We start from the raw sequence: 22,164 nt of genomic DNA, 5'->3' as shown, positions 1-22,164 counted from the left end.
ATGGAGTTGAGGGATTTTTAAATCAGTCCATCCGTGGTGTGATTTATTTGTGCAGTGACGCATTTCATGATAGCATGTTTTAAATATTCTTTTTACAGTTCTACTCACTGGGCTTTGTAGCTCACCCCTCTCCCCTAACCCCCAGGTTTGCAGGTACGGGATAGATAGAGAAGGCAAGAAGAAAAAGTCATATGTATGTAATAGTTAGTTTGTGGACATGACAATTGTATTATGATGAAATGTAAAAATATTCAGGATGTTATGTAATGAGGTCATTGAGGATAGAGTTGTGCTTGACCATAATATATTGTTAATCCCTTTTGTATATACATGATCTTATGTTATGATGTTTATGTAAACTAACTCAACACAGGTTGTTTTGCCTAAGGCTTGATGAGATCCCACAGAGGGACTATGTTATGTATATGTTCAGAGTATGCACAGGTTGAGTTAGTTGATGACAGTATGTATGAAGAAAAGTTTAAATTTTTATGCATGTTGTTGATCATGTATGGGATTATACAGGTTTACAGGTTTTATGTCAGGCTTGCTACGGGTCCCGGCGGCCTTAAGTCGACCCGGATCCTAGCGCCGGTAGCGGTCCGATTTTCGGGCTGTTACATTCAATAATGGAGTTTTAAATCTCCCAATTCATCACAAATCTGAATTTCCCCAATTTCAACTAGAAAAGAATGAATTTAGCCACTCATGGTGGACAAAAATACACAAAGGAAAGAAGAAGGAAGAGAAGAAGAGTGTTGTAATTCTGCAGAATTTCCGAGGAGGAGAAGATGCCTTTGCTGGTTTAGAAGCTGCTCTTTTATAGCTTGAGAATCCCATCCATTTAGGGTTTTGAAATCCTATTTTGGCTTGACCTTTTGTGGTCTTTGATTCCTCTTTGGATCTCTCTTTGGATCTTGTATTTAATTATAAATGGAATTCCTTAAGTGAGAGACTTTCTTGTGGCTCTTGGAACTGTGATGGCAGTGTTTGAAGTGGATTTGGACTTCTCTAAATTTGAATTTTGGTTTGCTGCACTTTTTCCCGCTTTTGTTGTTTTTCTGTGTCAAAGTGATTTGGGCGAGTGATTTGGGCAGATCACTTGCCCAAATCACTTCTGAGAATTCACTTCCAGGTTTTTCTGCCTCAGCTTGATTTCTCTGCTTCCTCTGTTTGATTTGGCCAAATTGCTCTGACCCAATCACTTTCCTGTGAGATAGTTCTAGGTTTTTGCTTCAACTCGATTTGGGCAGTGATTTGGCCAAATCACTTTGATCCAATCACTTTTCCAGCTTTTTCTGCACTTTTTCTCCAATTTTTCATTTTCTTCCTTTTCTGTAAAAACAAGACAAAAACCATAAATTAAGCTGAAAAATGTGTAATTAAACAATAATAAAGATAATAAAAATGTGGCTAAATTATGTTTGGTCACCCGCCCTGTAGCTTGAGACTGTAATACCCGGCTAGATTCCGGCATCAAAATCCCTTCTTTCCGGAGGAATCTTTGTTGGAATCTGGAATTCTGAGGATGCCAGAGTCTTCTAGAGGGGTAAAATGTGTTTTCTAAAATGTTTTCACATGATTTTATGGTTTTAAAAGGAAAAGAAATTGAGTTTTGAAAGGAATAGGCTAAGGAGACATTTGCCAGGTTCGGCCGCCGAATATGGAGTTGTTTCGGGAGTGCTTTAGGCTTCCGAAAGAGTGAGGATAGAAACCAGGTTCGGCCGCCGAATCTCAAGTTCGGCCGCCGAACATGCATGGGTTTAGGAGGCACATTAGACGTCCGAAGGTGGCTTCCTTTCGGCCGCCGAACCCCAAGTTCGGCCGCCGAACGTAGTGAAGTTTTGCCAGCAGCTTTGGCCGCCGAAGGAGGTTTAGCCGGCCACCTATAAAAGGCCCTCAGACCGAAAATGGGCGAGTTTTTTCCCCATTCTCGAGCTCAGGTGTGTTCATGTCCTCCTTGGGTCGTTTTCATGCTTTTTCTTCAATCCTTCACGTTTTTATAAGTTACATAGTTGTTTTGAAGAGTTTTAAAGCTTGGATCAAGGTTTTGAGAGCTTGGAGACTCTTAGAGCTTGGGTTCTCCATATCTCTAGCTTTGGGTCGCACCAACCCTCGATCTTCAAGAGGTAAGTGTAGATCCTTGCTTTCCTTGTGTTTTAAGGAAGTTTTATGAAGTTTTAATGCTTGAGTATGGGTAGATATGCATGTTTAGGTTTATGTGGGTTTTATGACCAATGTATGTTTATATGATGTTATGTTGAGGAGTTTAAGTTAGTTTATGTCCCTTTATGCTTGTGGGAGTGTGTATGCATGTTTGGGAGAGAGTATGAGAGGTTTTGGTTTGTTTTGGAGGGTTGGGAGGCTTGTATGCACAAGGGCTGAGTTCTGGATGAACTCAGGTTCGGCCGCCGAAAGTGATTCGGCCGCCGAACCTGCCTATGGATGCATGGTTTGGCCGCCTAACCTTGCCCCCGAAAGTTGAGTTTCGGATCTGGAGCAGACTTTTGAACCCCGAAGGTACCGCCAAAAGTGCCTGACTTTCGGATCTGGAGTGAGGGTTCGGCCGCCGAAAGTGCTCCCGAACCTACATGGCTTTCGGCTCTGGAAAGGACCTTCAGCCACCGAAAGTGCAGCCGAAAGTGCCCTGTCCAGCCCTTTCATAGGTATTTTCTGTGCATGATTTGAGGATGTTTGAGGGGGTTTTTGGGGAGTTATTTATGAGTTGTTTACAGTGTGTTTGGCACCTCATTCGATCCACTTATGTAGGATCGGACCCGAGGGATCGAGGAGGCCAGCAGTGTTAGCGGTTGCAGAGTCAGTCCAACGTCTGCCAGAGGTGAGTAGAACTAACTAATCAAATGTTTTAAGCATGTTTCACGCATCATGAATGCCATGTATATGTAGCAGGTTGCTTGCATTAGAAATCACGAATATGTCGCATTGCATTACTTGTTGTTGATGTGGATGGACCAAGGCGACTTCAATAGCCCATAGATCTGTCATTATTGAAACTCCTGTGTGAGCTCCTTCGGGGGCCGGGCACCATGTTATGTAATGAAAGTCCTGTGTGAGCTCCTTCGGGGGGTCGGGCACCGACAGAGGGAGTTTTGAGGTCATGTCCAATCTGTTATGTGAAATGTTTGTGCTGTGACGCATTCCATGATAGCATGTTTTATTATATTGTTTATTGTTCTACTCACTGGGCTTTTTAGCTCACCCCTCTCCCTAACCCCCAAGTTTGCAGGTTTGAAGACGATTAGGAAGTCTCAAGGGTTAAGGTCATGATTATGTTATGGATTAGTGCTTTAGAGTGGACATGTAATGTAAGTAAATTGATATAATGAATTGTAAGATAATGAAATGTAATGTAACGTAAAGTAGAGTTATGTTATGTATTAGAATTGTGCTTGGTCTTAAGACTTGGTTAGTCCCTTCTTAGTACATGATGTATATAATGTTTAGTGATGAGTTGTGTTTGAACCAAACTTGTGGCATGTGTTGTTTACCACGCTAGAGTATTTGATGAGGACTCTAGTGGAGGTTTTATGTGTATAGTTTGGATGCATGCACAGGTTAAGATCATGATACATCCTGCATACAGGTTAGCCAACTCATTGGTGTGTTTTATCCACTACCAGGAGCGGAAGAAATGATAGCGCCTTTATCGATAGTAACCTTAGCAGCAACTTGTGAATTGATGGTTATTTTGAGAGAAAGAAAAGAAAGATTTCTTTTAAGAGAAAAGGGACCTATATGAATAGAGACAATTCAATGGAACTCCTAGTGCGGAATCAAATGATGTTGTTAAAACCAAAATGATGATGTGGCTTTAACGGGACTATGTTGTGATTAGCTAATCCTACAAAAAAGAGAAAGTGAGATGGTGGATGCTTATGACAGCCACTCCGATATTCAAGTTAGTAAATTGAAGAATATGGAGAATGTAAAACTTGAGTGTAGTTGTATAAGAGAATTGTGTATCTTTTACCTCTCTAATTCTTCTCCTTTTATATTGTAAGAAAATAGAGATACATATGATATTTTCTGATAACCTGGTCATGATGTGGCTGACTGCTTGATAAGAGATCTTGCCAGCTAATAGGTTTGTGATCCCGCGATTACAAGCGTATGGGAATATATTCAACTGTATCTGATAATGATAACTTTATGCCAAGACTCGACCTATCTAGGGGTGGACGAGTCTTGATGAAGAATCGGGTGTTTAAGGTGTTCGGATATTTTTTCCTCAAGTGAAACTGCGTTACCCACTTGTCAGATTCTTGCCACGTGACCCTATTTTGCAATGACAGCTCATGCCTTCTGTGAGCAATTCTTGTGTAGTATCAATTTTATTATTAAAAAATATCATGACTTATTTGCTCCTTAAATAAAAGTTCAGAAATTTAATTGGATAAAAAAAATTAAATTCAATTTATTTGACTTTGAATAAAAGTATAAAGGTTTAGTTAAACTCATTTCATTTGTGAAAAAATTAAATTCAATTTATTAGTTAAACTCATTTTATTTGTTTATTATTTGTAAAAAACTTTTATCATTTGTGAATTAGGGAAATTAAGAGACATGAACTCAAAAGTAAATCAGGCAGTTCTGTCTTTGTTACTGAGTTAGGCTAATTAACCAAAATCAGACTGAAAATTAAAATAATTATAATATATAGTGTTTAATTTATAAAAAGTAGACTTAATATAAATAATTATATTTAGGGATTATTTTATAAAATATAAGAGCATATTCAGTTTGATCAAGTAGTTGCATGCTCTTGGGATCCAAATCGTTCCCTAATTCATAATCTGAGCACATTAAAAATTCAGCTTGGAGAGTGGAATAGGACTCAGTTCGGTAATATCTTTGATAACAAGAGAAGGCTTTTACGCAGGTTAGGTGGTGTTCAGAGAGATCTTGCTGAAAGCCGGTCAATGAGCCTTGTAAAGCTTGAATTTAAATTGAAACGCAGATTGGAAGAGATTCTACGCCAAGAGGAGATGTACTGGTTTCAAAAATCAAAAGAGGAATGGATAGCGAACGGCGAACGGAATACTCATTTCTATCATCTAACAGCTACTATCAAAAGGAAAAAATTCTGTATTTCTGCTTTAAAGAATGATTTGGAGGAGGTTGTTACTGATCCGTCGGTTCTTAAAGGTATGGCCATCAATTTTTTCCGCAATTTGTATACTTCTGATTTGGGTGAGCTTTTGGATATTTCTTTCCAATATGCCCATCCTGTGCTCTCCACGACACAAATTACAGAACTTGATAGACCATTTTCTCCAGAGGAGGTTAAGCTAGCATTGGACCAGATGGCGAGTGGTAAAGCGGCTGGTGACGATGGTTTTACTGTTGAATTTTATAAGAAGGCTTGGCCAATATTTAGGACTCAGGTGATTGATTTTGTTCTTTTTTGTTTACAAGGCAATGAGCTCCCAAGCATGATTAATGAGACGGTTTTGGTATTGATATCGAAGGTGGCTATCCCTGAATTTATTACTCAATTTCGGCAAATTAGCCTCTGTAATGTGCTTTATAAGCTTATTACGAAGGTCTTGGTGAATAGATTACAACAAGTCCTTACTTCTTTAATTGGACCAGAGCAGAATAGTTTTGTTCCGAGTCGGCAAATCACGGATAATGTAGTCATTTACCAAGAGGCTCTTCACACTATGGGAAAAATGAATGGTGGCAATGGATTTATGGCTTTGAAAATTGATTTAGAAAAAGCCTATGATAGGCTAAAATGGAGCTTTATTGATTGGAGATTGGAGAAAGCTAATTTTTCCAGTTTATGGAGAACGAATGTGAGACATTGTGTTCATTCTGCTTCTATGTTAGTTCTTTGGAACCATGAGAAGTTGGAGTCTTTTTTGCCCACTCGCGGGGTTCAGCAAGGCGACCCTTTATCATCCTATCTTTTTGTGCTTTGTGTGGAGCAACTTTCCAATATTATTAAACATTCAGTGGAACAAGGGACGTGGCATCCACTTCCTATTTCCAACAATGGTCCGTTGGTTTCACATCTCATGTTCGCCGACGATATGGTATTGTTTGCTGAAGCTACGGAAGAACAGCTGGATGTTATTATTAATTGTTTAACTGTCTTTTGTAATGCTTCTGGACAAAAGGTGAATTTTTTAAAGTCAAGCCTTTTTGTTTCTCCGAATGTGAGTACATATACAGCCTCTCGTTTATCCTCTAAATTAGGAATTCCTTTGGTCTCTGACCTTGGGCGTTATTTGGGTGTACCATCTCTTCATGGTAGAGTATCTTAGGTACAATTTCGTGGATTGGTTGATGATATGCGAATCCGGCTTGCTGGTTGGAAGGTGGTTGCACTTTCTAGAGCAGGGAGAATAACGCTGGTCCAATCAGTCTTGAACTCCATTCCTATTTATACTATGCAATCTATTAAATTGACGGTGTCTATTTGTAAGGAAATGGAGCGGCTTTGCTATAATTTTATTTGGCATGGTAACAGTGGGGATTCTGCTGTTCATATGATTAATTGGCAAACTTTGCAATATCCAAAGCAAAATGGTGGGTTGGGCATTCGGAATTTTGGATTAATGAATCAAGCTATGATGGGTAAATTATGTTGGCGGGCATTTATGAACCCATCTGACTTATGGATCTCATGTCTTCTTTGGAAATATAATAATGGTAGAATTTCTTAGAATCTTCGAGTACCTCCTGGTGCCTCTATGAATTGGAAGGCTTTATGCTGGGGCCTCCAATTAGTTTCTAGCGGTGTTTCTATTGACGTTCGTAGTGGTACTGATGTTAAGTTTTAGCAAGATGATTGGCTTTCGTTTGGACCTCTTTTCCGATTGGTTTCTGCTCCTATTAATCCTTTGGAATTAGAGGTGGTTGTGAGATATTATTGGATCCCTAGATATGGATGGGATTGGAATCGGTTGTCTTTATGGCTACCTGATTTCGTTTTAGCATTTTTACTCCCCATTTGCCTACATGATGATGTTAACTCAAGGGATGGAATAATATGAAGACATTCCATTAGTGGACAGTATTCAGTTAAAACGGGGTACTCTCTTCTAGTGGAGAAATGTGGTTTACCAGTTGCCTTACCATTATGGAAGCTTATTTGGAAAGCACCTGGCACGCAGAGGATGCGGGTTTTTCTGTGGAAAGTTGCCCATGAGAAAATTATGGTTAATGTTCAGCGGTTTCGGAGAGGATGGATTAATTCAGACTTGTGTATGAGTTGTGGTACTCAGTCTGAGTCGGTGCTACATGTTTTAAGAGATTGCAACTTTATTAAGAGTTGCTGACTTAATTTATTACCTGCTAGTGAAGTCCAAACCTTTTTTGGCTTCATTGATATCTGGGAATGGTTGTCTTGGTGTCTTAAAAGCTCTTTTTGTATTGGTGAGCTTCCCTGGCCTGTGGTTTTTATGGTTACAGTTTGGTGGGCATGGAAATTTCGCAATGAACGGTCCTTCAATCTTGGGGTCCAAAGATCAGTTCTTTGCCCACTAATCTTGGGCAAGGCTAAGGAAATATATCAAGCATGGAATAATTATTTTCCTTCTTCTATTCAATGTCAATGTCGAGTGATTAGAGTGGCCTGGACACCAGCAACTATGGGGTGGATTACAATCAACACATATGGTAGTGTGCGTCAAAATTCAGGAGCTGCAAGTTGTGTGGGTTCTTTTCGAGACAGTTTTGGTAAATGGCTACTTGGTTTTCATTGTGTGTTGGGAGTTTGTGGTGTGGTTGAGGCAGAATTATGGGCCATATATCATGTTTTGAATGTGGCTTGGAGTAGGGGATGGCGGAAAATTGTTATCCAAACTGATTCTCAAGTTGCTGTTCAGCTTCTTCAAGGTCAAGGCAGTGGTGTTTATAGACTGCAGTCTTTAGTTATTAATTGCAGAGTTCTTATCCGGCGGGAATGGGAGGTTAAGGTCGTGCAAATATATAGGGAAGCTAATATGGTAGCGGATTATCTTGCGAATAGTGCGCATGGTGGAGTTTTTGGTATGAATCTTATTGATTTGCCTTCATCTAGTATTAAGCTCCTCTTGGATGCTGACTGTATAAATGTTTTTCATGATTGTATAATAAATTAAAGGGCTCTATCCCTCCTTTTCAAAAAAAAAATATATATATATAAGAGCATATTTATAGATATTTGTAATCTTTAAAGATCAATTTGTAAAAAAATATGGGTCTATTTATAAATAATTAAAATAATTATGGAGTGTAGTAACTTGTAAAATATAAGTGCCTATTCATAAATAATTATAACATTTAAGAATTAATTTATAAAATATAAAATCTTATTTGTAAATAAATATAATATTTAAGGGTTAATTTTATAATAATATAAGTACTTATTTGTAAATACTTATAATATGCATAAATCAATTTGAAAAATGTTAAATTGAATTATAAAAAATATAAAATTTAAATTAATGGCTGAACTGTGGATTTTATTAAATTTAAAAATTTATTTTTTATATTAAAAATATAATAAAGGAAATTTTAGTATTTTTCTAGAATTAGTACTAGTTTAATGTAATACTAAGGATAGGAACCGATTTATAGGTTTATTTAAATATTAAAGCTTCAAAAGTTTAGTTTTAAAAACAGAGATTTCGTTAAAGACTAAACAGCATTTTCCTCTTAAATTTTAATAAAATTAGAATTAATTAAAAAACATAAAATTTAAATTAAAAAACTAAATTATAAATTTTAGATATTTTATTATTTTAAATAGAAAAAATATACTAAATGAGTATGATTATTTTTATTAGAATTGGCCGCAGGTTAGCTGTATTGGGATCTAATTTGTAGTTCAAAGATCAAGGATTTAACAGTAAAATTTTTAAAAATATGAGACTAAAGTTTACATTTCTCCAAATTATAGTGATTAAAATGTAATTTCATTACAAAACATTCACTTTTTTTTTTTTTTTTTTTTTTTTTTTTTTTTTTTTCAAATAAAACCATAATCCGGTCGTTATTTTACTGTAAAACGAGAAGAATTAGTTGTATAGATATCTGAGAGCAGCACGGAAACTCCAATGGCAATCGACAAAGGGTGACGCCTTTATACCCCAATCCCCAATTCCCTTCATCAGCCCAATCACTATTGCCTTCTTCCCTAAACCCTATTCCCTGTTGGCTCAGCTTTCTTCATCACAAATTGCTTTTTCTTTTGTTATATGCCGAATTTCTCTTCTTTCCTTGCACGGTATGGCGGGTAACTCTCTAAATCTCAAACCTCATCATGAAGTTGAAGGAATTGAGCATTTGGAGAATAGGGTTTCCAATTTTCTCCCGGTAATTTTGTCCCCTTGCTCATGGATTATATTTTGAATTGAATGTTTATTTTCTTTGGTTGGTTTGCGTGCTTTTGTGTTTTAGGTTTGATTTGAATGATTTCTCTCTCTCTCGCTCTCTGCTCAGAAGTCTTGATAATTCATTTGCTGGTTCTGTCATTTTTGGATTGTTTATTATAATTTTGAGCTGATTATCGCAATGAAAGCAATGTTAGACCTTAATTACACAATGGAAAATTCTGGGTATAAGTTAATTTGTACACGGAAAAGTGAGAATTTCATATTAATATGTGGGCTTAATAAAATTTCTTTTAATTTTAAATTGTGGTGTCATAATTCTATTGGAAGGATGTACACAGCCGGTTCGTGGTAGAATTTCCCATCACACAATCAATAACATCAACTCTGTTGTTTAGTTCAGCGATTTTCCGCCTTAAATGGCCTTGGAACCTCACTGGTTTGATATAAATTTGAGACTTTTCATCTCCAGTGAAGAGAAAAGATTATCTATCCGTGAAAATGTTAAATTCAATTCGGATGATTCTTCTGATGCACTTCTATCTATGCAATTGGATCCATGAGAACCATTTCTCTGTCCGTCGAACTTATGGGTGTTTCTGTATCCTAAAATAACACCATAGCATCACTTAAATTGTCTACTCTAGATTCTTTTATGCAATCAAATTCGCTAATGCTGATTTCCTAGACATCATCAGAACCAAGAACTAGCACATAAATGGCACTCGTTTTCTTGGCAGGAACTAGAATAATTGCATCCTGAGAATGAGAAGAGAATTGAACAAAGACCTGGAATGATATGTTATTATCTCCTTTCTGCTATTATTCATGCTCCTCTCTTCTTATTTCTAATTGATAATTTGCTTTAGTTATATTCCGATAGCAGGATAATGGGGGACTTGAAAGTTCTACAGATTTCTACAATTCTGCAGCATCCATTGGAACCCATAGAGTTCCTACATTTGGAGAAGTTGATCCTAGGAACAGTGAGAAGAAAGAACATGCCAGTGAGCAAAATCTAGGGAAATACTTCTTTTATGACTCACCACTTTCTGAAGAAACTGGGGTTTGGATACCTGTTTCAGTCCCACCAATGTTGGAAAATAATCATGAAGAGTGGAGCAGAGGTTTTCATTCGAATGGTGGTTATTTTCCTGAGGGTGACATAGGTTGGAACCAGGTCATTGGACAAGAGAAGGATTTGACCATGTGGGATGTAATAGTGGAAATGTTACTTGCAGCTCGTGGAAAAGTGAGTGCTATTGCTTCAGGTGATATTCATAGTTGTAATTTTTCATGGATGTCAAGCCATCTACTAGAGCAAGCTTGGCAAGAGATGGCTCAAACTCTTACAGAAGCCAATTTTGGTAATGTGAGGGAGATTCTTGAAGCTGAGCCTCCAAAATGGTTGGCTGATAGTTCTGCCTCTGCTTGCATGCTGTGTGGTGTACGATTTCATCCAATTATGTGCTCCAGGCATCATTGCAGGTTTTGTGGCGGAATATTTTGTGGCGAGTGCTCTAAAGGAAGGAGTTTATTGCCAGTAAAGTTCCGTGTTGCAGATCCTCAACGAGTTTGTGATGTATGTTGTGTGCGTCTTGAGACTGTCCAGCCATACCTGATGGACCAAGTAAGCCATGCTGCTCAATTGCCAACCCATGACTTGACAGACCTTAGTACTTTGAGATCTTGGGTTAATTTTCCATGGGGACAATCCATGGAATATGAGATTTATAAGGCAACAAACACAATTCAGGGTTATAACAAGGTTAGGCTTCAGACTCAAATTTCAAGTCTCTCTCATTTTTGTAACTTGACAAATTATATACAAGTAATTACGTGGATAGGCTATTCAATCAAGAAGGCTTATTATTTAGGACTTGTATTAGCCTAAAGGACCTACATTTTTCTTCTATCATGTAAACATAAAGGGGCAGGTAATATGATAAAAGTAAGGTGCAGGTGATATGTGTAGCCATAGAACTTTCCTGCAATAACTGTGGTTGCTTTGTTGAATTCTGACTTGATGTGTTTCCGTTGTCAGGCAGTTTGTCTAAAACCTGAGAAATCAATTCCAGATGCCATTCTAAAACAAGCAAAAGGCCTTGCAATAATCACAGTTGTCAAAGTTGGGGTCATGGTCACTTATAATGTTGGAACTGGGCTTGTAATTGCCTGCAGAGAAGATGGCTCATGGTCTCCACCTTCTGCTGTATCTTCATTTGGCATGGGTTGGGGAGCTCAGGTTATTAGTCTCTTTTAACATTGATTGCAACATATAAACAGTATGCACTAATTGTAATGGAAAATGGAACCGTTTTACTGCTGTATCACTTGTTAAATTAGTTGGTCATTCAATGTTTGTAGATTGAAATTAACAGACGAACATGATTATTTGTTGAGTACTATATTGTATAGGTCATTTAGAAAGCCATGTAGTTGATGCTTGGTCAGAGAATTTTCTGATGCTTGATTTTTGGTTTAGTTTCCAATTATTTATGAAGTGCCTCATGCTGTTTTTTTTTTTTTTTTTTTTTAATTCTCAACACTATATTTTGGGAATTCTTTTAGGGAGATGTTTGGTTCTATTTTTAAAGGGCTGGTTTTAATGCAGGCTGGAGGGGAATTGACAGATTTCATAATTGTATTGAGAACAAATGATGCTGTGAAGACATTTTGCGGCAATGCACATGTTTCATTGGGTGCTGGTTTAAGTGCAGCAGTTGGTGTTGTTGGACGAGCAGCTGAAGCTGATCTGAGAGCTGGTGATGGTGGTTATGCTGCTTGTTATACATACAGCTGCAGTAAAGGTATTTGTTATGACTCAGTTAATATTTTGTTTCTGTTAAAACAAGTTTTTTGGTTTTTTTTTTAAAGTTTTCATATATGTCGTTCTGGATGTAATGATATTTAACCCGAGGTTAATCTCTTGTTTTAATTTCAGTCATGGGTATTTTATTCTCCCCCCCCTCTAATTTTGTGGCTGCCCTCTCCTCTCTTTTTTATTGGATCTCGTTTCATCTTCAATACTGGTCATGTAAATTGTTGAATATGCAGGAGCATTTGTTGGATGTTCACTTAAAGGGAGTGTTGTCATGACACGGTCAAAAGAGAATTCCAGATTCTATGGGAGCCAGTCAATAACTGCATCAGATATACTTCTCGGCTCACTACCACAGCCACCAGCCGCAGCAATTCTTTATCGTGCACTTGGCGACCTATCTCAAAAGCTTGGTAGGTAATAAGTTGGGGTTCAGTATCAATCTCACTTGTTACTTATTTGTACATTAACCTGTAAGGTTTGTTCACAATCATTCCTTGCCCGGTTGCAATTGAAGTGTACAAATGGCTTGCTCGGAGAGCATATCCCTTCAGATTATCCCTTGGCTGTATATAATGACAGATACAATGGATGAACTACTGGGAGATTTCTGGACATAAATACAATCCTTCATTAAAATTTATTTGAAACCTTTATATAAAGTTTTAGCCTTTTCGCAAAATTCCTCAGCCTTGAGGCTATTATGTTAACCAAAGCAAGAATGCTTTCTTTGTTTAAGTGCTTGTTCCGACCTTACTTAGTGTTGATGCTAGGGCAAAGATAAGATGATTTAGGCATTATTTGGTTGGAGTTAACTTAGGATTTTAAGTTCCCAAAAAGTTAATGTATTCCGTTTGGTTGGTTGGTTGGAATTTTATTCCAACTTTCCAGGAATTCAAGGAAGTTACTTAAGGTCTTGTTTGGCCGGGGGAGTTTGAATCAAACAAGGTCTTAGTATTTAATAGGACTCATTGCAGCTCAAACTCATATTCAACTTGTTTGCTCGAACTTCGATTTGATAAAAATTCGATCGAATTCAACTTGATTTCTAAATGAGTCAAATTCGAATTTAATTTTTAGCCTCCGTTAAACTTGAGTTCTATAGTATTTGACTGGTTAAAACTCGTAATTTCAACTCATTTTTTAGTTTATAAATAGATTCGTTAAGCATACTAAAATTAATATTATAAAAAAAAATAAATTCAAATTCTGTATATACTTTTATGGATCAAATTTAAATTTTTTAAAATTCAGCTTTATATAGTTATATTATATCCTTAATAAAACTCGTATATATTTGGATCGTTAAAATTGAAGAGCATATATTTATAAATTTACGAGTTAATTTATATATATATTTATTTAATTAAAATTATTTAATTTTAAATTTATTATTTTTAAATTAAAATTTATATGTAAAGTAAAATTCATTGTACATGTAAATAAATTGAACTATTGTAAACTATTTGATATTAAATTTGATAAATACTCGATTCGTCTAAACTTATTTATTAAATCATGCAAATTTAAATTTATTAATACACTGTTCGAGTTTTATCAATACACTGCTTGAATTTGAAATGAATAAAGTTAGTTTGGTTTGAATTTGAAAAAATTTTAACGAACCAATTTTGAACTATTCAAAATTCGATTTGGTTAGACTCAGTTTGTTTACTCCCGTAACCAGTACACTGAATTCACAGACATTGTTTCCTGCAAATAATGTCTTTTTTCATTCACCATAATTCTACTCGAGCCTTTGGCAATGAAAGGCTTTTCTAATCCATATTTCTCATGCACTGAATTCACAGACATTGTTCCCGCAAATAATGTCTTTTTTCATTCACCACAATTCTACCCGAGTCTTGGCAATGAAAGGCTTTTCTAATCCATATTTCTCATTTTATTTATTTTAATCCTGTATGTGGTTCTCATTCTTGTTTGGGTTTCATATGATTTCATTATGGAAGAGAGGAATCAATTGAGAGCATTGCATGTGTGGTATATGAAGATTCCCATTGTGAATGAAACTTTATCTAGTTGCTTTGAAATGGATTTAGAGATCGAAAATAAGAAAGTAGAATGATTGGGAGGCATGGGGAGATTGGAGTGAGAGGGAAACAGGTTAAAAGCACAGGTACGTCAAAATGTGTTTTGCAGCTAAAGCAAGACGCCGAAAGTCATAACAAGAATGTAATGGCAGACACCAAAGCACTTGCGGTATCATCACCACCATCACCATCACCGTCATTCCAAAAGCACTTTAACTGCACAGTTAAATAGCTTCTCCCACGCATCAACGGGCAAAACCCATTCCCTAATCATTATTGTTTTAAGCCATTTTCTGAACCATCCCCACTTCTAAGTTACTAGGCCTAGGAGTTTTCAAGACCAGCCTCCATTGAAGAGCAAGTCTAGTTCATACACGGTAACCACTGGAGAGGGTTGAGAAATTTAAGATTCAGTTTCCTGCACTGCTCCATTATTCGATGCCATAAATATAGCTATAACCTTGACATGATAAAACTTGTTCATAGACAATTCATGCTCTTCATTATCACCCAAACAGATAGACAATTCATGCTCTTCGTTATCACCTAAACAGATAGTATGCAAGATCCTAAAACCTCAGGGACAAGATTCCACTGCTCAATGCAGCACTTATTAGATGTTTTCAGAGTCATTTTCTGTTCCAGCGGTTATAATTTTCAGCTCATAAAGGTCTTGGTGATAAATTTCCCGCCTCTACAAAATTTTCCAGCCAAAGCCTTATCTATTTCTATACTTTCATGATTAGTCACATGCGTACAGCAGTCAGCAGATATGCAGGTCAAATGAAAATGAAATATTGCAGTACACATGAACACGAATTAAAAAAGATACAAGAATATTGTCAGAACTAATCAGTTGATCTTGAAATCCAAACTCCCTTTCAATGGCAAATAATCACACCAAACAAATATGAATGTTGCAACCGAAACTTCTCTTTCCTCCCCCCACAACAAAAGAAAGAAAAAAAGAAAAAGAAAAAGGATTAGAAAATGAAAAATTAAGGAATAATGAATTGAACTGAAGGTGCAAATTAGACACCAACATGAACTATTTATAATTTAATTTTTCAGTTTTTCTTCTTTTAAAAAACAAAAAAAGAAAAAGAAAAAAGGAATCGATGCTCCTATTCACTGTACTTCTATCTCAGCTCCCTACCAACTGAAGCATGAACAACATGAAGTCATTGACACGAAGGCATAAAGGAAAGGAAGAAGCCAAATCAAGAGATCCAAGGATAATCATTTTCACCCTTTCTATCAGTTCTCCCCTATCTGCATCAAGATATCAAATCATTACAAGCAAACTAGAAGGATTTGTAAAACAGGCTACAGTTTCTGCTTTGGTTGTTCTCTTTTACCTGGTCTTGGAGTTTCCAAGTGTAAGCTCAAGATCATCTGGTACACATTCCTCATGGATCCTTTCTCCTTCCCAGGCTTTCACTAGCCATGTTGTGTGATTTCCAAAAGCAAACTCAGCTGCCATACTGTCTGGCATTGGAACATCTGCTGTCTGGTCAGCACCTGCAGGAACAGCAGGAGAGCATGTCCCACTTTGCCCAGGCGTCCACATTCGTGATCCGGTACCTGATAAAGGCTCATCCCTAAAGCCAAATGGGTTCCGTGACACGAGGCTAAATGTGGGTGATGACGGTCCACTTTGGGGAATTTCAATACCAGCTAGCCATCCTGAATCAGGAATGACCTGACGGCCAGGACTTGGTGGGGTAGATGAGGGCATAGATGAGGGGAACGGATAATTCTGACCTGCCCAGGATGGACCACCAGCCGGGTCATCCCAGTCATTTTTGGTGCGGGGAGTTCGGGCAGTTGGGGAGCTCAATGGAGGGGTGACTGGAGCACTTATGGAGCCACTGTGAATGAAGAGATGGTGAGGATGCTTGGATGACACTGAGACAGACGAGAGGTTTTTAAGCCATGGAATGAGGGAATTTGCATCAGCATTACCATTAGTATTCGCAGTGTACCGAGATGAAACAGGACTAGGGAAAGAAGATGATCCCGGACTTGGATTGTAAGATGCACATGGACTTGGGTGGTAGGATGAGCACGGACTTGCTGATGCAGACCCTCCGATAATGTCCATGCGTTCGACAGGTTTGCAGCCCTGTACAAATGAATATAGTGAGCAAGACATTATTCATACTTCTCATGAGAACAAATACAGGGAGATATCCCACGTATGCAAAACAAGAACTAGTATATATATATATAGGCACTAGCCATTTTCATGCTATACCCCCCCATAGATTCAGCTAATTTTTTAGCTTTTCCTAACTAAGAATGTTACTCATTCAACTTACACCTCGGAGGTTTTAGTATCAACTTCAGATTCTAGCTAGGCTTATACAATGAGCTCAGCTTACCTCGCCTAAATATGATCCATGATGAAATCCTAACTCTCCAAAGGTCACCATTCTTGTCAAGTGAATTTGATTAAAATGTAATCAGAACTCTAACATTATCCATTATACGCGTTTGAGTTTTCACGCACTCCATTTACAACACCCAAAAGATAATGCCTCAAAATGCATTGTTTGCGCTTTGAAGTGCATGAAAGCGCTTCAAATACAATCCCACAAACATGTTCTATAAGGGATACATTTGATTTGAAAATGGATCAACCACGGGACCGATTTAGCGTTTAGATGTCACCTCCTAAGCTGAAATTTTTTTAAGTGTATCTTGTCCACAATGGTAGGACTCGAGCATTATCAAATTATTGAGAGTCCCATAAGAGAGCCCCACCTCATTGGTAAGCTCAGTTCAGGGTGGATCATGTCACATAAGAATTTCTCCAGATAGGACAAATGACAGGCACTGTCATAATTCAACTTCTTAAATGACATCGTATCGCCAACAAGTCTCCGAAATTATCTCGTATACTCACACTTGTCATGACCCTGCTATAACGGGCCCACTGGACATAACTATTGAAACAGTCGTTGCTTAACTTGATAATGCCCTTCCTTTAAAAAAAAAAAAAAAAAAAAAAACTTGATAATGCCCTCTCAATTTCACATGGTACATCCCATCACCACCATTAAGAATTAACGTAAGACCTACTTCAAACTCCATTTTACCTCGCAGTTAAAATGTTAAATCTCTTAAAAGTTTTGAACCAATTATAGAAAAAGATATAGTTATATCAATCTCTACAGTGGGTATAGACTTTCATTCGATTGGACACCAGTGTGACTGTGAACCTATTATCTTTTTCCCTTCCTTTCGGCCAAGCAAATTACGCGGAACCATATGAACTGATTACACAGCATACCATGTGCTACTGCGTGACCCATTGAGCCACCACTTCCACACGCTTCATCCAAAGTACCCTTCAATCAAAGCAATGGACAAAAAGACAGGAGGGCAACATGGTAATTGAAACCCGACAAAAACTTTGTTAAAGCAGGAATTAATGTCAAACAATAGCGTTATCAAAATATTGCACTTCACGACACGCCATCGCCCCTCCAACATGTTCCTACACTAATCAAACACTCTCCCCACACGCTTTACTCCTTTTAAAATATTCCTCAAATTAGAGTATTTCATAAAAGGGAATCCAAGGATTCAATCTCTACCCTCCTTTCTCCATAATTAATTCAATTTAAACCACAATTTTCCAACTTTATCACCTCCGAAACGCTATATGCCTGCACTAACAGTAAAATTTTTTTAAAAAAATAATAATAAACTTTTAATATTATCCGTGAATATTGGGGTAAATCACATTTACACCCAATTTTTTTTCACGGAATGAGAATGACAAAAATGACTACTGCATTTCATGACTCAACGAAAGAAAACTAGAAAGAGATTGGTCACAGAAAATTGCAACAATGTCCGAAGCTCAGAAATAATAAAAGGAAGTAAAAAAGAAAATTGAAGCAGGGAGTGAAAAAAAAACATCAGACTTGCGTTAAAGCATGCAAAGCGAAAATTCAATCTAGAAGACGGATTGTGCTCAGCAATGACGAAACCACCCTTTGAATATACCGAACTTTAGTGTCTCCCGATGACAGAGAAACGGATTTGTTCGTCTGAAAAAAGTGTCTGCGCCATATCAGCGTTACTGTTTACCGTGTTTGCATATAAGGATCGAAACCAGACCGAATCTTCAGAGGTGTTTCGTGCGTTGAAAAAGAAAAACAACAGAAAATCAAAAAGCGAAAAAGAGGAAACAAACCAGTACGATCTAACGTCACGCGAAACCAACCAAAACCAATCCCAACCGTCAATCAGTATGCGTTACTTTCTTTTTTTTATTATTTTTCTGTTGTTTTTGCTGGCAATGATTTATGCATCGCTATCATACGCAAATATTTTACCGGCGCATGTTAGCAAGTGCAAACAAGCAAGCTGCCTGCCCCGATAAACATTCATTTCGCAACTCAGGTCATCGGAAAAAATTTCCGATTATCTTTTTCAAATAGAAATGCAAACTTCAGATCTACTACAGCTACGTAAAACGGCGTTAATCATAAATTAGAAAATAAAAAATCTAACGTTCGCATGCTCACCAGCTCGCAGCAAGCTAAAACCACTTAATGTACAGATGCGTAATCGAATTAACATACACATAATTTTTTAAAATTTGTTGGTTTTGAAGGTACCTTTCTGTAAGTGGTGCCGTCTTCTTCAACTGTCCAACCGGCCTCACTGCAGAGAGCTTTAAGGACTTCATTATTATCGCAGTGCTTAGGGAGCTTGTAGTTTCCGTACATTCGGAGTCCAGCGTAGATCTTAGCGGCGATCGCCCTTCGTCTCCTCTCTCTTCTCTTATTATTCTCTCTTTCCTTCCACGTCGGCGTTCTGGTTCCCGACGTCATTTTCCGAAGCTACCTCTCAACAGTACTACTGAAAGGAAAGCTAATAGATAGAAACTCCTCTCTGGATAATAAAGAATAGAAGACTTGTCTCGATTACAAACAGAGTGTTACCGAAACTGAACCGGAATTTGGCGGTTTCTATTTTTTTTTTTTAGGGTCAAGACTCAAGGGGGTAGTAGTTAACTACTAAAGGTTTAAATACAGATTGGAGAAGTGGGTTGGGGAAGGTGAACTAAACACAAAGAGGTAAAGAAGTTGACCACGAAAAGTTTAGTAAATAACGAGAATGCCACTAGGGGGTTGAGGCCGTAGTCCGGAATCGCGATGTTGAGGCACGTGCTTGGGCTTTTTGTACAGGCCTGTAGAGAAGTGGTGAGGTCTAGTGGAATGTGCCGTTAACAATTAAAGAAACGATGTCGTATAAAATGGTCAGGGTATTATACTAAGGTTAAATTATAATTGCATTCGTGAGATAGACAAAAATTAACGTATATATCCCTTTATTTTTAAAATTTTATATTTTTGTATTTATATTTTAAGTCCATTACATTAAATTTCCCTTGTGAAAATAAATCTTTTTTAATTGAATAACATTAAAACACAAGAACTAAGTAATTTATTATTGAAAAATCAAAGGTATAGTACGTAGAATTTAAAACATATACTCTGATATTAAGATAAATTTTATTAAAAAATGAAGAGGAAGTAACGTTTATTACATAATATTATATAATATAATTTTGATCTTACACAATTTGGTATCGCTTGAAATTAAAGTTTCTCTTATGTGTTCTTTTAACTTAGTACAAATAGAAATTTTGGAGTATACTCTCTTCCTTTGTCTACATGCACGTGTCACTTGATTTCTTAATCCTTGCTCTTATAAGCTTGATATTATTGAATTTTCAAGTTTTACAGTATAATGGGAGACGCTTTGAAATTATTTCTAGCGAAAATCGGACTATGTGGCTATTATGCGACTTATTTATCTTACTCTTTAAAATATATTAAAGGCACATAATAAAAGAATATTTAAATTTGTTTCTCCATATTCCTCTTTTACTTCATCTTGCATTCTTTTTAATCATATCAAATTTTAGCAGTATGGCATTTTTGCTGCTCCATCATGTCTAGTCAGTTTAGGTAAAAAGTCTAATTGTCTCCTTCTTCTGGAATTTTCTTGCAAGGATCAGTTCTTTCCTATTGCCATTGCTGTAGTGGTTAGGAAGACTAATGGTGTATTGTTATATAGAGTGACTAGATGTGTTAAGTGCTACTTTTCTTTGACTACAGAATTCGTGTTGTACTTAAAACTCTTCAATTAGTTTTAGTTAGAGAATCTCAATTGCTTATTTGTTCTATGGATATAGAAGCTCTCTTCTTAGCGTTGACTCAGTCTAGTTTTTCACCACTTTCAGACATTATGACTATTATTGCAGACATTATGACTATTATTGCTGCTATTATAGTTTTGCAATTTCAATTATCTAATCTCTCGTTTAAACTTGTATATCAATAAGATGATAGAGTTGCTGATCTAGTGGCTAAATTTTATTTGAAAAATATTTTCCCTCATGACCGGATTGTGACTAATCCTTCAACGCTAGCCTTTATTTTGTAATTTTTACCATATTTTTAGTAGTCATGCAATACAATGAAAAAAAAAAAGCAACAAAGAAAATTTATAGGATAGATAAAAAAAAAAAATCATAAATTCAAAGTACAAATATATTCAAAATAAACAAAAGCTGCTGAAATGTATAAATTTGAATTGGTGTAAGCTGTTTTAAACACCACATGCTATTAACATATATAAATGTTAATATCAATATAACTAAAGGATTAAAAAAAGCTATATATCTGAGGGATAATTAACTGGAAATTAGATGGAGAGTACTTTGATTTACAGAGTGAAACTAAAATATTAAATTCTAGAACAAAAGATAAATTATAATTTTTTATATAATTCATACATATAAAAATAATTTACCCTTACAAAAAATAAAGTTTTAGATTCATATAAGAAAAGAGCTGATAAGTATTTTATGAATTGAATTTTTTCTCAGTTTTATTTTGGAGTTTATTAATCGTAAAATGGATCTCCAAATTAATTTTATATTGCTAAATTATTTATAACTATAAATAGTATAAATTAATAATAAAGAAATAATTGTAATTTTTATTGTTATATGATAATATTATTAATTATACACAAGTTAATAATGAGATAGAATGATATAACAATTAGCAGCTGGACACCTTATTGAACCCTTATAATATATCAATTGCAATTATTCTTGAATCTCTATCTAATTGTTCAGAGTATCGTTAAAAATTTTTTTAATTATTTAAGCTCGTTTGTTCCATGAAAAATAATTTATATTTAAAAAATATTTTTTATAAAAAATAAAAAAATATTTTTTAATAAAATAATTTATTTTTTATTATTTAATTTTAATTTAAAAAATAAAATTTATTAAAAAATTTATATATAAAAATTTTAATATAAATGTGAAGGCAAAAACAATGATTTCCTCTTTTCAAAAGAGGAAATCATTTTTTTTATCTGAAAAATAGTTTTTATTTCTTAAATTTTTTAAATGTATCAAATACCAAAAAATTATAGAAAATATAAAAATATTTTCTATATAAAACAATTAGAGCTTCAGAGGTATTCACTTTTAATGTGAAAATATGTAAGGTTAATTTACGTCATGTAATCTATTGGTTGGACTTAGTTACAATCAAGCTAAAGAAAATTACTCGTTTATATATTCTATAAAACTTAACTATTTTTTATTAAAAAATCATTAATTATTTTAAATATTTATATTATTTAGTTACTATAATTTAATTATATTCATTGATATAGTTAAAACCAAATTGATGATATGGCCGGAATAATACTGTGATGTGATTTGCTAGAACCTGCAAGAAATGAAGTGGCGGTAAGTGCTTACAACAACTACTTGGACACTCAAGTTAATATTTTGAAGAAGGAAAACATAATGAATTATTGAGAGTTTGAGTGGCGTTCAGATAATGTACCTTTACCTCTGAAATCGTTCTCTTTTTATACTGTAAGAGAATGAAAATAA

At 35.8% G+C, this 22,164-nt stretch overlaps 2 protein-coding genes across 5 annotated transcripts; one reads left to right on the top strand and one right to left on the bottom strand.

Moving 5' to 3' along the window:
• The first annotated feature begins 9,019 nt into the window (after nt 1–9,019).
• On the top strand, nt 9,020–12,847 carry LOC110603985 (SH3 domain-containing protein PJ696.02). Of its 3 annotated transcripts, none has more exons than XM_021741996.2 (5): nt 9,020–9,327; nt 10,231–11,112; nt 11,389–11,589; nt 11,959–12,154; nt 12,402–12,847. In XM_021741996.2, exons 1-5 carry the CDS (start codon nt 9,241–9,243, stop codon nt 12,584–12,586), a joined length of 1,551 nt encoding a protein of 516 aa, XP_021597688.1. In that variant the 5' UTR covers nt 9,020–9,240; the 3' UTR covers nt 12,587–12,847. The 3 variants fall into 3 exon arrangements, with proteins under 3 accessions (XP_021597688.1, XP_021597687.1, XP_021597691.1); XM_021741995.2 differs by having other exon boundaries at nt 10,228–11,112; XM_021741999.2 differs by having other exon boundaries at nt 10,214–11,112.
• A 2,208-nt stretch (nt 12,848–15,055) lies between these two features.
• On the bottom strand, nt 15,056–19,244 carry LOC110602867 (BES1/BZR1 homolog protein 4). 2 transcript variants are annotated; one of them, XM_021740451.1, is made up of 3 exons: nt 18,851–19,243; nt 15,575–16,341; nt 15,056–15,488 (listed from the first exon to the last, which is right to left on the bottom strand). In XM_021740451.1, the coding sequence occupies exons 1-3, from the start codon at nt 19,064–19,066 to the stop codon at nt 15,485–15,487; spliced, it is 987 nt and encodes a 328-aa protein (XP_021596143.1). In that variant the 5' UTR covers nt 19,067–19,243; the 3' UTR covers nt 15,056–15,484. The 2 variants fall into 2 exon arrangements, with proteins under 2 accessions (XP_021596143.1, XP_021596144.1); XM_021740452.1 differs by having other exon boundaries at nt 15,056–16,341; nt 18,851–19,244.
• Between the last annotated feature and the right edge of the window lie 2,920 nt (nt 19,245–22,164).

Source organism: Manihot esculenta, chromosome 16 (assembly GCF_001659605.2).
Source record: "Manihot esculenta cultivar AM560-2 chromosome 16, M.esculenta_v8, whole genome shotgun sequence".
Taxonomy (NCBI): domain Eukaryota; kingdom Viridiplantae; phylum Streptophyta; class Magnoliopsida; order Malpighiales; family Euphorbiaceae; genus Manihot; species Manihot esculenta.
Note: the sequence above shows the minus strand (reverse complement) of the source record. Positions and strands in the feature narration are given on the sequence as shown.

Bases quoted from the DNA above. Each gene is read 5' to 3' on its own strand.
- LOC110603985 (XM_021741995.2), top strand. From the start codon at position 9,241: ATGGCGGGTAACTCTCTAAATCTCAAACCTCATCATGAAGTTGAAGGA. The intron at 9,328-10,227 runs GTAATTTTGTCC...ATATTCCGATAG, and splicing joins GGGTTTCCAATTTTCTCCCG to CAGGATAATGGGGGACTTGA. The intron at 11,590-11,958 runs GTTATTAGTCTC...GTTTTAATGCAG, and splicing joins GCATGGGTTGGGGAGCTCAG to GCTGGAGGGGAATTGACAGA.
- LOC110602867 (XM_021740452.1), bottom strand. From the start codon at position 19,066: ATGACGTCGGGAACCAGAACGCCGACGTGGAAGGAAAGAGAGAATAAT. The intron at 16,342-18,850 runs GTACCTTCAAAA...TCATTTGTACAG, and splicing joins ACGGCACCACTTACAGAAAG to GGCTGCAAACCTGTCGAACG.